At 37.0% G+C, this 15,838-nt stretch overlaps 1 protein-coding gene across 1 annotated transcript in view; it reads right to left on the bottom strand.

Annotated features, from left to right (window-relative positions):
- Dnai3 (dynein axonemal intermediate chain 3) overlaps positions 1-15,838 on the bottom strand; it is a 76,358-nt gene that overhangs the window by 26,444 nt on the left and 34,076 nt on the right. Inside the window, exons 8-16 of the mRNA XM_074079561.1 lie at positions 15,017-15,133; positions 11,564-11,754; positions 11,034-11,158; positions 10,324-10,413; positions 8,787-8,873; positions 7,855-7,983; positions 4,413-4,486; positions 2,617-2,764; positions 599-693 (exon numbers count right to left, since the gene is read on the bottom strand). Coding sequence (XP_073935662.1) covers positions 599-693; positions 2,617-2,764; positions 4,413-4,486; positions 7,855-7,983; positions 8,787-8,873; positions 10,324-10,413; positions 11,034-11,158; positions 11,564-11,754; positions 15,017-15,133 — 1,056 coding nt within the window. The remainder of the gene's footprint in view (positions 1-598; positions 694-2,616; positions 2,765-4,412; positions 4,487-7,854; positions 7,984-8,786; positions 8,874-10,323; positions 10,414-11,033; positions 11,159-11,563; positions 11,755-15,016; positions 15,134-15,838) is intronic.

Consider the following 15,838-nt stretch of genomic DNA (forward strand, 5'->3'; position numbering starts at 1 on the left):
AAAAACTATATTCATAAATTTGTTTCTTGCTAATTCATAGCTTATTTTGCTGTGTTTCAGATGTGCTCCAGTCTATAAAATTATTCTTTGAGTTCATACAGATTTATTATGTGGGCTTCATTCATTTTTTTAAGGCAATGAGTTTTCAAAAAATGTACAGAGCTGTGCACAGTGGTGCATGCATGCAGTCATCAGCTTCCTGAAGGGGAGGTAAGGCAGGAGGATTGCTTGAGTCCAGGAATTCAGAGTAGCAGAGTGAGACCCCTCCATTTCAAATATGCATATATATATATATATATAGTGAATGTATAGTGCATATATTTTATGTATGTATCTACTATACATACATATACATTCACACATATATATGTTCTCAATAAATGTTTGTGAAACTGACTTGAATTCTGTTGAACCTTTTGTGTGGATAGGCAGTTTTAATGTATTGGCTATGGGTATGATAGCTGTTAGAAACTTCCATCTTGGAGGGTTTGATTTTCTTTGTTCTTTCTATGAATCAGACTGTTCTAGCAAGTGACTCCCCTTAGACACAGACACATATGCTCAAACTCTCAAATTGCTTTTTAATAGGCAAAGGTGGTTAGTACCTTGTGGTTTGTAGAGAGAAGAGTCCTCACTCAAGCTTATCTTGGTAGGGCAGTGATCTAAACTTGTTTCACTCTTAGACAGCTTTATCTTTTGGGAGAACATAAAAGAAAGATAAATCTTTACATTATCCATGAGAAATTTACTTTTATCTGTCCCTTCTGCCCCCAGATTGCAGGAAATTCACATCCCTCTCCCTCTTCCTTCCTGTTTCTCCCAGTCACTTTTCCTCATGGAAAACACCTAAACTATATCCACACTTCTAAGCCTTCCTACTAAACGGAACTTGTCTGGGCACAGTTTTAAATCCTCAAGTCTCTTGTGTTGCTTTCTTTCTGAAAATGTCTTATACTCTACTCCATAATTTATCCTTACTAGTTTTAATATCAAACATAACAACACCCTTGATGGCCAGATGGCAATTTCTCCTCATGGTTCTTGCCCCACTTTTCCCCTTCTGAATGTGTGTCCACACACTGTGCAATTACTGTTAAGTGTTTTTGCTTATTTATTTGTTTTAACTACTCACAACTCAGTAAGTCCTACCCCAGAAAATTTCTAATATCCTCTCTCCAATTCTTTCCCAGTTACTTCAGGAATATTCTTATCCCTCTACATGCTTTCCACTGGAAGCATATACTGAATTATGTAGTTCTTGTGACACTTACAAATCAAAAGAAAAGGGAAGTATTAAGTTTGGAACCAAAGTAAGACATTCTAAAGAAAAAGTCATTCACACATTCCACACATATCCTATCCTTAACCATAATGTTCTCCAGGTAACTTGTTTTTACATAAGTTCTGTGATTCAAGGTAAATACAAATAACTTCTTGTTCAATCACTTCTCAGTTCTGTTTGGTCAGAAGTATTACAATGTCATTTCCTACTATTGATGTTCAGAATTTTGGCTACAGTAGGGAGGAAATTACTTTTTCTGGGCTAACCTGAGCTCCTACCAAATTTTCAAGTAATGGATATGCAGTTGAATAGTTACCCAAACCACAAACCATTAGAAAGTCATGCCTTGCTTAAACATGAAACATCAATCTCAAGTTTAGGATGATTTTTTATTTCTGGTTTGGTCTAGGCAGGCAACAAAATAACCCACAATCAAGGAAATTATTGGTTGAATGAACAAGTGAATTGCAGAGTTATTTTAGCACAGATGCCCTACAACTAAGGAACTCATTAAGAAAATGTATATACAATGAGATATTATTCAGCCATAAAGAAGAATGAAATTTTGTCATTCACAGGTAAATGGATGGAACTGGAAAACTTCATGTTAAGTGAAGTAAGCCAGGTTCAGAAAGATAAATGTTGCATGTTTTCTATCAAATGTGGACGAAAGACCCAAGTGCAAGTACAAGCACCATCATGCATACAGTTTCCAACAGTGGGACTGTTAGAGGAGACTAAGGGAGGAGGGAAAGAGCAGAATAACAGAAAGTGAATAATACTGAAACACATCACATCTGTGTAGGAACAAGACACACTGAAATTTATTAAAAACTGTTGAACAATGTGGAGTAGGGGAAAAGGGTAAAGAAGAGTAATAGAGGGGGTTTGACACATATACTTAGATACCAAGGCAAAAACCCCACTGAGCGATGAACAGACAAACAATGAATGACAGGTCATATGTATTAAGAGGAGGGTATAGTAGGAGAGGGAGGGCAAATGAAGAGTAAAGGAGGGTGAGTGTGGTTGATGTTTTCTTTACACATGAATGAATATGGAGCATTGAAACCTGTTGAAGTCATCTTAAGAAGGAGAAGGAGCTAGAGGGCAAATAATGGAGGGGATGAACCAAACTGGGGTACCTTGTATGCATAGATGGAAATGTCACAATGAAACCCCCTGTACAATTATTACATACTAGTAAAAATGTTTAAAAAGAGTTGTTTTAATTTGAACTGCTTTACTTTTAGAGGGCATGTACATCCATGTGTATTTATGCAAAACACAATGCATGTGAGCAAGTAGGCTGGAACTAATTCTATACTCCTTACCCTACTGAAAGGTTTCCAAGAGAGATTTAAATGCAAAAAAGTAGACGGTACGTCGTAAGGAATTTCAATGCTTTCTTCTTTCTTTTTCTCTGTCGGTTGGGAGGTGGTTGTAGTTTTCTGTGGCCTAATATCCCAGAAACAGATTGTGCTAAAAGAAAATTTATATAATATTTTATTAAGGACAAATAAGAGGTATAACCTAGGACTACCATTTGAGCTGCTGTACATTAACATGGCTGCATTAAAAGGTCTCTGAGATGAAGATTTTATGAAATGGGAGCCTTCTTGCATGTCATATTTTAGAGAACCGTACCAGTCATAGGGCTATTTAATGAGTTTCCTTGTCTTGAGATTAATATTACCACATATGAGAATTGAGTTTAGAAACCGACATAATCTTTTGTTAATAGAAGTGTTTTCTTAAGATATAATTCATATATGACAACATTCACCCATTTGAAGCCTGTAATCCAGTGGATTAATCTGGTCATTCTTACCCATGGGTGTGCTAATGTCACGTATGCCTTCTCCTGCCACTCACTGCCAGCTTCTACAGCTCAAGGTATCATTATTTCTTTTGGGGTCAAAACTGGTTTTTCTTTTAACTTAAATTTTTTTTGTATAAAATAATGTGTTTAATTATGACACACTTGCATACTAATTACTTTGATTGTATTCACCCCCCATCACCCTCTAGTGTCCCCCTCCTGCTGGTCCCCTTCTTCTTCCCAAATAGTTCCTTCTACCTTCATGTCTTCTTTTTCAAATCTAGATTGTAGAAAACATGCAATGTTTGCCTTTCTGAGTATGGCTTATTTCACATAACATGAGGACCCAGTTCCACCCAGTTTCTACAAATGCCATAATTTCATTCTTCTTTGTGACTGAATAAAACCCCTATGTACATATACCACATTTTCTTTCTCCATTCATCTGTTGATAGGCTCCTAGGCCGACTCCACGCTTGGCTATTGTGAATAACGTCAAGGCTGTTTTTAATAGTAGTTTTTCTAGTACTCTAGAGATTAGATAAATAATATTCTCCACATTTCCTACATCATTATGAATTCTTAGTTCTATAAATAAACTGGGACGTATAATTTTATCTAAATGAACATTGTTCAACATAGCTACAAAAGTGTTTATAAAAAGACTTTTTATAAATATATAATAAAAATGTAAAAACTCTTCTTACTTTTTAAAAGAAACTTTCCCAATTAAATGTTATTATCTTCATAATTATAAGATAAAATTGGATATTCAGGGCATGGTGGCTCACACCTATAATCCTAGGAACTCGGGAGGCAGAGATAGAGAGAATCAAGGTTCTAGGCCTGTCCTGGCAAATAGTTTGAGAGACCCTATCTAGAAAATACCCAATACAGAAAGGGCTGACAGAGTAGCTTAAGTGGTAGAGTGCCTGCCTAGTAAGCACGAGGTCCTGAGTTCAAACTCTCGTACCACCAAAAAAAAAGTGAGTATAAGTAACATATAATATAAATCTACAAGCAGAATGTGAAGAAGCAGAATAACAATGGATAACACAATACACCATTATTAACCAGGAAGCCTAGTTAATTCTTTTTTTTTTCTTTTTACAAATTTGTCCCTATGAAAAGTATTTTTTATACCAGTAACAATCTATAACATTCTGCCCTTTATTTATATTACCTTTAATCGCTATGCTAAAGATTACTTAAGGAGCTGACAGTCTTAATGACTGATTTTAAGAGCATCTTAGAAAAAAGAACACATTGCATGGAAACATTTTAGGAAATGTTTGAAATAACACATACCAGTCTGCTGAGCATGTGACAAGCTGACAGCAAATTCCACTCCGATTTTCAAAGACAGAGCCCATTCTGTTAATCTGTTATTAAAAATGTAAGAAAAGTAAATTCTGTGTACTTAGAAAAATAGGGATTTTTCTCATACCTACTTACCTTTAAAATTTCTTCTTCTTTGTTTAAAATTTTGGCAAAGAAGTGTAACATCATCAGAGAAGCTGAGAAAATAGGTTTCATAATCAAGTACAATTCTCCCATATATTCTTGTTCAGCTGTCACATTTGCATATGGTTTTAATAAGGATGTATATGAATGTTTATCCTGAGACTTTTTAGTTCACATAATTTGAACCTTACCTACATATTCATAAATTATTTTCACTGTTTTATAATATGTAGATGATATTACCTAATTTCATTACCCATTATTACTAGAAATGCAGCCTCTTCCAGGTTTTCATTATCAATTATTTAGCTAAATGTTGGAGTTTTTATGAGGTTGTTAAGCAGGTAAAAAAACGCAACAGAAAAGAGGCTAAGTGGTAAGTAAGAAATCAATGGTATTCAGTGTCTGTAATTATTGGACAGCTCTGAAAGCCACAGAGGATCTGAAGAAGAGTTTATAGCTCCTCAAGGTCCTAAAAGGTTCCCAATCTCAACCAACTAGCTGTCAAACGAGATTAAAAAAATGGCTTTGCAGGCAACCTGCGGAGATGCCACTCTCAAATCAATAGGAAAACATGAGTTTCCTCAAAGTCCCGATGAACAAAATAGTAAACAAAGATGGGTCTTCCAGCAGCAAAGGAACAATGAAAGCAGGGCAGAAGGTGGGAAACGGGGGTGGGGTGGGGTGGGGTGGGGGGAGGCTCTAGGTAGGTAGTGAGGCGTTTGGGCATGACAAGAGCTCGGCAGTCACAAATGAGGCTGGCACCACAATGGCCTGAACCGTTACAGGTTATGTACTGCTGCCAGATTCTGCTCGGGTCTGGTAGTCCTCAACCCTCTCCCTCTACTGAGATGTGATTGATCTGGGGTTTTTCATCTTAGTAATTAAAAATCCTAAAACCATAACAATATTACAGGAACTTGGGGAAAAAAAGTTTAAAAACAAATAGAATTCTTTTTTCATGGACAGGAAATACCTTGGCATAATTTTTTTTTTTTACAGCATTCATGTAATTTTTATCTTGAGACACAAATTGGAACCTTTCTTTCTTCCTCCCTCCCTCTCTTTCTTTCTTGACAGCACTGGGGTTTGAACTCAGGACTTTGCACTCGCGAGGCAGGTGCTCTGCCCTTTTTTGCTGCAGTTATTTTGGGGATAGTGTCCCACTTTTTGCTCAGTGCAGCCTGGACTGAGATCCTTCTATTTTATGCTTCCCGCAGTCCCTGGGATGACAGACTAGTGTCACCACGCTCAGCTTTTTTCTGTTGAGATCTGGTCTCACAGACTTTCTTGCCTGGGCTGGTCTGGAATCATGATCCTTCTTATATCAACCTTCTACGTAGCTTGAGATGACAGGCAAGAGACACCAGGCCCAGCAATTGGTTGAGATGTGGTTTTGTGAACTCCCTGCCCTGGCTGACCTCAAATGGTGATCCTCCCCATCTCAACCCCCAAGCAGCTAGGATTACAGGCATGAGTCATTGGCACTTAGCTGGGTCATTTCTTAAGTATGAATTCCTAAAATTCGAATTACTAGTCAAACAGTTTGAAAATTCAAATGACTTTAAAACCACATTGACTAAGCACATTCTAAAAGTTTTATGTTGCAGTTAATAATGTCAGTCAGTGTACACTGGTTTCACCATCTCATTTTTTTAACACAGTAGTATTTGATATTTTCACTTAAAAATTAAGCAAGCCCCAAATAGTACATGGTTATTATTTTATTACTAATTTGAAATTAGAAAGTCTGGATGATTTTCATATTGATTTACTAATTGCTTTATTTAGTGTTTATCTTTTGTCTATTTATTAGAAATTTTTATATTTACCATATTTGGTACAAATATTTTCTTCTGTTTTCTTATTTGCTTATTATCTTTAATTTAGAAATTTATAGGTGAACATTTAAAATCTATCTTTTCCTTTGTGAGTTCTTTCAACATTAAAAAGCTTAGAAAACTGTTCCCATTCCAGAAATCTAAGTTGATATTTTGATTTCTTGATTTTTCTGTGATTTAAGTTATTTCTAATTAAATTTATAAGCATCTAAGTTAATTTGAGTGTGTGGTGTGAGTTGAAATGGAGTTTCTTTTCTTGTGTTGTAATTTCCATAACCATATGTTAAATTTTCATAGATAACAAACTATCTGAACTATTTATTTTGATCCATTCTGACTATTTAAGGTATTTTTGCTCCACATCCATTTTAATACCTAACAGAACCAATAATTGTCAAAGCTAATTTCTCAGAATATTGTTTGACATTCTCATCTTGCTCTTCTCTCTCTCTCTCTCTCTTTTGGGGGGAGGACCCCCACACTTGAGCCACACCTACAGTCAGTTTTGCTCTGGTTATTTTGGAGATGAGGGTCTCACAAACTGTTTGGCCAAGCAGGCCTCAAAATTCAGTCCTCCTGATCTCATCCTCCCAAGTAGCTAGGATTACAGGCCACTAGCACCAGGCTGTCACTCTTAATTCTTCAAAGTACATAGTAAACCTGTAAGTGTCCTTGGAGGGAAGTATTTAGAGAACTTGCTCTTCCAAATTCATAAGCACCACTCTTTGTGAGATTGCACTCCAGTGCAGAGCCAGGCTGGGTGTCCTCAGGCTCCTCACTGTGCACCCAGTTATTACACAGCAACCTGTTGGCACACTCAGCTCAAAGCTGCCTCTGCAGAACAGCGTGTTACAATGTGTCGCAGACCTTTAGGGATGCCCACCTGTAAGCTGCTGAGATCATAAATTTTAAAATCACAAATGCAAGGAAGTAAAATAATTGCACTTTATTTTTACATATCAAAACATTATCTTCTCCATTGTTACTATATCAACGTTGACACCAGCTATGATTCTTAGTGGTTGTAAACTATCCTCCTTGAAAGATCAGCTTCATTCTTTTCTTCTGGGAGGCTGAGGCAGGGTCTTGCTATATAGCCCAGGCCCTGGGTCCCCCAAGTGCTGGGATTACAGGCATGTGCCAGCACATCTGATTGAAATACTTCCAATTCACTACAAGTTCTCCCCCCGTCCCCAGGCTTACCTGAACCCAGGGCCTCACGTTAGGCAAGTGTTCTAGCTCCAAGCTGCATCCCTAGCTCTGGTCTCATTCTTGTCCCCATGTCTGACCCTGATCTGCCAACAGTGACACAACTTTTTGCTGCTTAATTCCTGGCTACTTCACAGCTTAGTATAAATGGACTATTGATTCAAAACACATTCTTCGGATGAAATCTGAAAATTTACAATCCAGCAGGAGAAAGGCCTAAAGCCATCAAAACTCACCTCAAATGTGTCGGCCAGCCAGTGTATATCAGTAATCACTTTCTTATGTCCACTTTCTATTGAGGAGACCGCACAGTGTCTGATATACATAGCTTCTTTATTACTGTCTGGTTCAAGGAGAAACATAGGCTGAACAAAGGATAAAAGAAAAGGTTATATTTCACAGATCTGATGAGTGAACTCATACTTTATTTGTCATTCAAGTTAAAATTAGTAACTTGGAGATATATCAGTTCAAGGAAAAACATCAATTAGTGTTTCTAGATACCATATATTTAGGTGACAGGATCATCAACTTTCCTCTTTAGTTTAGTCTAAGATTTTATCTCTAAAGTTCAGAAGTATTATTGGCCCATCCCTAAAGAATCTATGGGATATCCCATTCTTGAAAAGTGTTTCTATGGGTTCACGGAAGACCACATCCTATCATTCCTTGATAATTAGACCTGTCAAGTATTAAAAACTGGAGCTGGAAGGGGTGTTCCATACAGTGGGTAAATACTGATTTAGAAGCTGAGGAATCTTGTCCCAGAACTCTTACAGAATCCACAGCCTCACAAAATTATAGTGCATTTTATCAGAAAGGATTGCAACCCCTTCATTTTATACATGAGAACACATCCACAAGTGAAGGCTTGGGAAATAACATTTTTTTTTAAAAGTGTGTCTTTGTTAAACTTAACCACTCTTCTTTCCTTCCTTCCCTCTTTCTTCTCCCTTCCCTTCCCTCCCCTCCCCTCCCCTCCCCTCCCCTCCCCTCCCCTTCCTCTTTTCCTTTTTTTTTTCTTGCAGTACTGGGGTTTGATCTCATGTCTCCTGCTTTGTAAGACAGGTGCTCTTTCACTTGAGCTACTCCACCAGCTGTCACATACTTTTCAGTAAAATTCTGAATGTAAGAAAAACTTTCAAGCAAAAAGTTACAGAAAGCTAACCTTGAGTGTGACTTTTTTACTTCTACTGCCACCCGTCTTAACGTTTTCTATGCGATCGGCATGTGCAGTGATATCCCACATGACAACCTAAAACAGAAGTAAATGTTACTACAACATTTTAGGGAAATAGCTAATTGAGTCTTAACTATTTTTCTTCTTGTTCTTGTTCTTCTTTTTTCTTTTTTAAAGAAAACTATCAATATGCAGCCTGACAAATCAGTCACCTTAGGGAATAATCAAATCTACCTTATATCTTAACTTTTGGATGGCAACTTTTAGAGCAAAATACTAGAAAAGAACATTTTACTCTTTCTAAAAGTATCTCCAGCACTTTGATTTTTTGTGCTTGTGCCAATAGATTCTAATATTTTTGAAAATCTAAGAGAAATGTCATGTACTTTCCTTGGCTTTGGGGATTTCTCCCTCTGTCCTTGGAAATGTGTCATGATTATGGATGCAGCTGCTTTAGACCCAGGGGAAAATAGAATTTTCCAGATTTAAGTTCTTCAGAATTAAATACAAACACCCAATCCAAAACACTGAGAGGGGGATGGTAAGTGATGACATCAATTATAGTCAACCCAAATTTGTATATACCTGGATGGTAATTTTTTGAGAAATCAGAAAAGACATTTCAGTTCACAAAAATCTTAATGACATGCCAACGTTGCAGATGTATGACTGATTTTATTTTCATCATGTGCTTTCCTAAATATTCTAAAAGTTGTATCAATTTTGACATGTATATGCAGGGTTTGGAGGATGAATGCATCATCAATATGACCCCAGTCATTGGTGAACAAAACTGAGGGAGAAATTTGTATTCCTGTTTTTTCTTTCTTCTTCTTCTTTTTTTTGATTCTGGATAAATGGGCATGGAAGATGCTGATATTTAAAATTTATCCACAAAGAAGTTTTTCTTAGCCACACACACATAAAAAAAATCACAACCCTTTTAATCATCAAACCCACTAGATCAAAATGAATTTAAATTTAGATTATAAAAGTGACTTTAAGATCTATGTGTTGTTTCAGTAGTAAACAGTATATTGGAGGCTAGGATCTGAACTTTATATAAATTAGATAAAAAGGAAAGACATATAGAGCAAACATGGCATCATATTACATAAAGCCAATGATAAGTGTATGCTTTTATGTAAATTCTATTTAAATTTTGTATCATCGTCTACCTCCTGCCCTCAGGAAAACTTCAGAAGAGACCACTTTTCCAAGAGTATTGCTTGTATCTGTTGTTCAATGAATCTTAAACAATACGTGATTCTATTCAGCTACTCAAATAGATCTGCCTGAGTTTTGCTTCAGTTATCATCACAGGGTTTCCCTGTGGACACCTCAAATGCTGATACCACGTCTTACACATCTTTCATCCCTCGTTCCTGACATGGTGACTACTACTAAGTTGGCCTGTCTTCTTCCTTCTGCTAAATTGAGTCCTTAAGTTCAAAACATTACCAAATCAAAACTTATTACAGAGCATTATCTACATTAATGAATAACTAAAAATATTCATAAGTACCTGCCCATTTATACAGCCTCCAGCAATGATATTAGGGTCACTTGGACAGAACTTAAAACAGAAGATGTCATCTGGGCTCTCCAGCATTAACTTCAGTTGACCCACAAATTCAAGAAAGAGTGAGAAAAACCTATGAACATCACGTGTATAAAATGATGTTAAGGCAGTTAAAACTCTAATTTTACAGCTATCCAGAAGCAATATGCATTCCATTCCATTCACAGAGTTTGAACTGGATTGCAAGGTACTTTCATGGACTTTGATCATGGACCTTAGCCATACTTGTTAGAGAGGGTACGCTCTCAAGTGGACCCAGCCTTCCCCTGTCACTGACCCAGAGGGTATGTAATTACTGGGGCGTGTTACGATTTTTCTAAATATAAAGATGTAATTACCATTTCTGAAAAGTGTGGAAAGTAAGTGTTGTAAGGGCAGGACATTTGTCTGGGACCCTTGCTGTACATCTAGCCCATCACTTAAAAAATTAATCAAATGAGAGAATATGGAGTTACTGCTGATGATAATATCCCAAAAGTGTAAGCTTTAGTTTTGTTCAAATTGAATAATGACAAGGTCTGCATTCAGAAGTTATAACTTTTTAAGGGTTTACAACACTAATTATGTGATTACTAAAAAAAAAAACAATTAAAAATACATAAGAAAGTAGTATTTGAGAATTTTAGGCTATGTGGGTAACTCACACTCATTACCTGAGGATGTATGGGATCCGAGAAACTCCAGAAAAGAATCAGTGATGGCTGCAGCAATAATTTACCAGAAAAGTGGACTCTGTCTTCATAGCAGAGTCGCACAGCCACTGACACAGCTATCAGCCCTGAGTGAAACACAAGCAGAAATTAAAATCAGCCACAAATGAACAAGAAGTGCTACCAGCTTGTGCTTGTCTGGGTAATAGACTTAATACAAGAGCCACGAGTCATGTGGCTACTTGAAATGTGGCTGGTCCAAATCAAGATGATCTGTTAATATAACACAAACAGTGAGACTTCAAAGATTTAATAAGGGAAAAAATGTTTGTTCTTCTTCCTCTTCTTCTTTTTTAAGAGAAAAAAGGGCCAGTAGAGAGTGTGGGGAGGAAGAAAGAGGGCAAGGATCTCTTTATGGTTGCACCTCCACACATTTCTGCTTCCCTCCCTGCTAGCTCCTGAGCTCTTTAAAAGAGATGTGTTTCCTGTCTTGTCCATACAAAAGCAAGACTATTTCTGGCATTCCTTCTCACCATAGATAGTTGGGTGCCATGAGACGCAGGTGATCATTTTCTCCGTGGGACTGTGAAGGTCAGTAAAGGACTGGTACTCCTTAAGGTGGGTATCTGTTTTGTCCCCAAAGATGCCTTCTTCTTCTGCCAGGGACTTCCAGTCATCGATAAATGTGTTCATGATTTCATTTTGTTGCAGAGCTATTTCAACACTGTTTCATTTTAAAAATAAAAGCAATTAAGGTATTGGACTTTAGTAGTCAATGATATGATGATTTTAGAGCTCTTCATTTATATTGAACAAAAATTAATAATTCTCAATTACATTTGCTAATATATGATTTGGTAATATACATGGTAATAATAATGATTCATCCCAGGTGAAATAAAAAAACTGTGGTGATGTGCTCCGAGAATTTGTTTCAAGAACTTCCCCTTCAGCTGCTTGTAGTGCCTGAGCAACTTCATGGTCTGCCTCAGTTTCCAAGGCAGGGCTGTGCCCGCTGCAGGCAGTGACTGTGCAGGCACACCAGGGATGCCAGGCCCTGGGCAGATCTGCCTCTAACAGGCAGTCTTTGCTCTGGAGACCCTGTTGAGTAGGCTGAGAATTTGTCTGAAGGTGCTAAACCTGCTGCTTCCTCCTCCTCTATTATTCTCAGTGCAAGACTTGGAAACCTCTGCTGCTAACGTCCTCAGTTACTGCCTGGAAAGTCCAAGCTTATGAGAAAGGAAGTTTTCTTAGGCATGATCAGTACCAAATGGTCACCTTTACTAAACGAGACTAGCAAGCTTTGATTTAACCTTGTTCATGTATAGTACATTCACAGTCTGAGCTTCCAAGTTTAAATTCAATTTCAAGTACAAATATTTGTAGCATTCCCAAAATCTTATTTCTTTCTGTTTTTGACTGAGTGAGAAAGGTAGTCTAGTCTCAAGAGAGAAGGTATAGACAAGGCTTTTGCTCTGGGTTCCTAATTTCGCCCTCTCGCCCAGAACCCAGAAGTAATTCACAAGGGAGAAGAGATAGCCCCTTCTTCTGGTTTCCGGTTTCTCCATTTCCAGAAACCTTTTGTTCTAGGGAGTAATGAATTGGAGGCTAGCAACGAGTAGCCTCATTTCTTAACCCACAAGTCATTGCTTTGTGAATACCTTTGAAGTTCCTCCTTCAAAACCATTTTCTTCTTTTGCAAATAATATTTCTCTTAGGTTTCAGATAAAATTCTATGAGCAAGAAAAGTTTTTCTTTCCAAACAAAGTCAAGCTTATATTAGTTTAAAATATAAATCAGTTTTAAAGTTGGAGGAAAAGCAGTGATATAAATGTGGGTTTCTTATTATTCTTTGGACAATGCTATTATAATGTCTGTGCCAATTTTCTTCTTTCTTCTTATGGTTCTGGCTTCTGCTTCCTATACCTCAGGGAGGGGTTTAAAAAGCAGTTTTCTATTGTTTACTTTGTAAGCATGACAACTGAAAGGGAAGAATAAAAGCCCAAGTCTCAAGATAATACACAATGTGAATAACTGAGAACAGACTATAGGCCACTTAGTTTGAACATTATTTCCCCACAAGATCTAGTTTTCCCTAGAAACTGATCGTATGTAAAGAGACTTCTCATTTTAATGTTCTTATCAGGAAAAATTTCAAGGACTCACTAATTTTGATTTGGGGTTTGTGGTGTGTACCCTGCTGTGTTATGATTCTTGTGAAACTAAGTAAATTAGTATTTGAACTATGACTAATATTGCCATGCTTTGACTTCACCAACTCCATTTTTTAGCTTTTCCCTATAATTCAAGTTATAGCTGAGCCAAGGTTGACATCTGGAAGCTGAGATAAGATTCCATTTGAAACTGTAAACACCAGTGTCTTCAGACACATCTCTTTGTGACTTCGCTGAGCTTTGGCTGCCTGAGGCTGTGCCTGAGCCAACAGTCCTTTGCTTCATTGCATTCTGGACCTGTTCAAGTGTCACCTTGAAGAGCCTGATATCCTGGACCATTTAGGCAACTTCTGTGCAAGCACGGAGTTTGGTTTGTAACTCGCACTTTGTGCTCAAATAATTTTCTTTTACCCATTTCTGCCTATATTTTCATATTTTTTTAATTTATTTTGCTTTTGTGTGCTTTGCAGTAATTGATTAATTTGGGAACTACCTTTGCTTCACTTGACTTGTCATCGATGAAAGATAAAGAGGCCGCCCCTCTTGGAGGAATTATAATTCTTGAGGCTAAAATTGTCAGGGAACCAGACCACCCTTCTCAGTCCAGTGCAACATAAAAAGAAGCCCTAAGTTTCTCCCTTCCTTTTCACTGCAGTGTGCACTGTGCAGTGAATTTTTGAATCAGGTTTTCTCAAGGCATAGGTAACAGCTTCTGAGAATTGTTAGAGTTTTTAGGAAATTTAATTCAGTCAGAAAGAATGTTATTTTCTTAAAAGTAAAAATACAAATGTTTAACCTGGACATTTAACTTGATCACCACATTTTAATCTGGGGAAGAAATGGAAACCAACCATTGGGAACAATTGGTAGACTTGTCCACTATTGGTTCCACTTCTCTGAACTCTGATATCAGCTTGATGAGTTCTTGTCAAGCTCTTTCTCTCGTTTGGAAGCCCAAGGACTCTGCCCAGAGTCCTAGTACCAGCCTGGGGGCAGGGGTGGTTGTTTCAAAGATATCTCTTTCAGAGCCACCAAGAGTGACAACAACACAAGAGTTAGCACTATACCCCAAAAGTGCATTTGAATTGAATCAGGTTCTATTCGTAAGGATATTTTTTGCAAATACTTTCATCATAATATCATCTTTAACAGCCACCAGCATTTCCATCCTCATTATCCTGTAAGTTGATGAAGCTAAGAAGGAGAGTGGAGAAAAGCCTTTCATAAAAGAAACCATGGTAAATACAATACAGGTTGAGCATCCATAATCCTGAAATGCTCTAAAATATGAAACTTTTTGTGCATACACATAGACACCACAAGTAGAAAATTCCATACCACCAAACTCTGTTTCAAGCACAAGATTATTAAAAAATATTGTACAAAGTTGGGATGGGTGGCACACTTGTGAGTCTGAGGTAGAATTGTGAGTTTGAGGCCAGCCTGGACTATTACATGAGAGACTTGATTTAATGCTCTCCCTCCAGTTGTATAAAATTACCTTCAGACTATGTGTATCAGAAATATGTGAAGTATAAATAATTTTGTGCTTAGACTTGGGTCCCATCCTCAAGATACATCATTGCATACATGTAAATATTCCAAAATCTGAAAAAATACAAAATCTGAAATCAAGCCTTTTGAAAAAGGAATTGTTAATTTGCAATTAGAAAACATTCTCACTCATTCATTTGTCCATTCATGCCTATCTGATAACTGTTTTCTTTCTGTCTAGATGCCATATAGAAGATTGTTTATGAGGACCTATTATTATAAATAAAAACACATTTTATGTTTTATACAAGTTTTTACCTTGTGGACACATTGTTGAGAAAATCAACCACAGACTTGGATTGTCCAAGTTTTTCTTTTTCCTCTTCTGAGAATTCTCTTGGATAATATTGTGTAGTAGCGTTTTTAGGATATGCCCTATTACATTACAAGAAAATTGAATACCAAAAATTAGGTAAAAGAAAAGCAAGTATATAACAAGCATAAAAGTATAAAAGTTTGATTCTGTGGCAGTGATGTTACGATATTTATATTAAAATTCTATACCTTGAATTTTTTCAAGAAAATTGGTACTACCAAAGTCTACATGTATTTCTCTCCAACATAATCAAAAAAGGTCTTATTTTTATTTAGAAATCATTAAAAAATATAGAAAAGGTATGAAAGAGTATAACTAAAAGAGAACTCCTATATACCCTTCACTCTGAGTCATCCATTATTAACATTTTCACATGTACTTTATTATGCCTTCTGTTTTCATTTCATTAAATCACTATTTCTTAATCAGCACTATCCATCCCACTCCCTCAGGGAACATTTGTCAATGTCTAGAAACAGTTTTAGTTGTCACAACTGGGAAATTCCACTGGAGTCTACTAGGCAGAGCTCAGAGATGGTGTTAAACATCCTATAAAGCAAAGAAAGTCCTTCCACAGCAGAGAATTACACAACTCCAAACATCAGTTGTGTTGAGGTGAGAACCTTAAAAATGCAACACTAGGAGCAGCTACATTTAGGCAGCAATGAAAGCCTGATTTCTGAGAGAAAGCTGTTCCTTCCAGTCTGCTGCCTGGGCTTGCCTGTACCACGAACGTAACACATGGCATTGCACCTCTGAGCTTT

This window comes from Castor canadensis, chromosome 7 (genome assembly GCF_047511655.1).
Source record: "Castor canadensis chromosome 7, mCasCan1.hap1v2, whole genome shotgun sequence".
Lineage (NCBI taxonomy): Eukaryota > Metazoa > Chordata > Mammalia > Rodentia > Castoridae > Castor > Castor canadensis.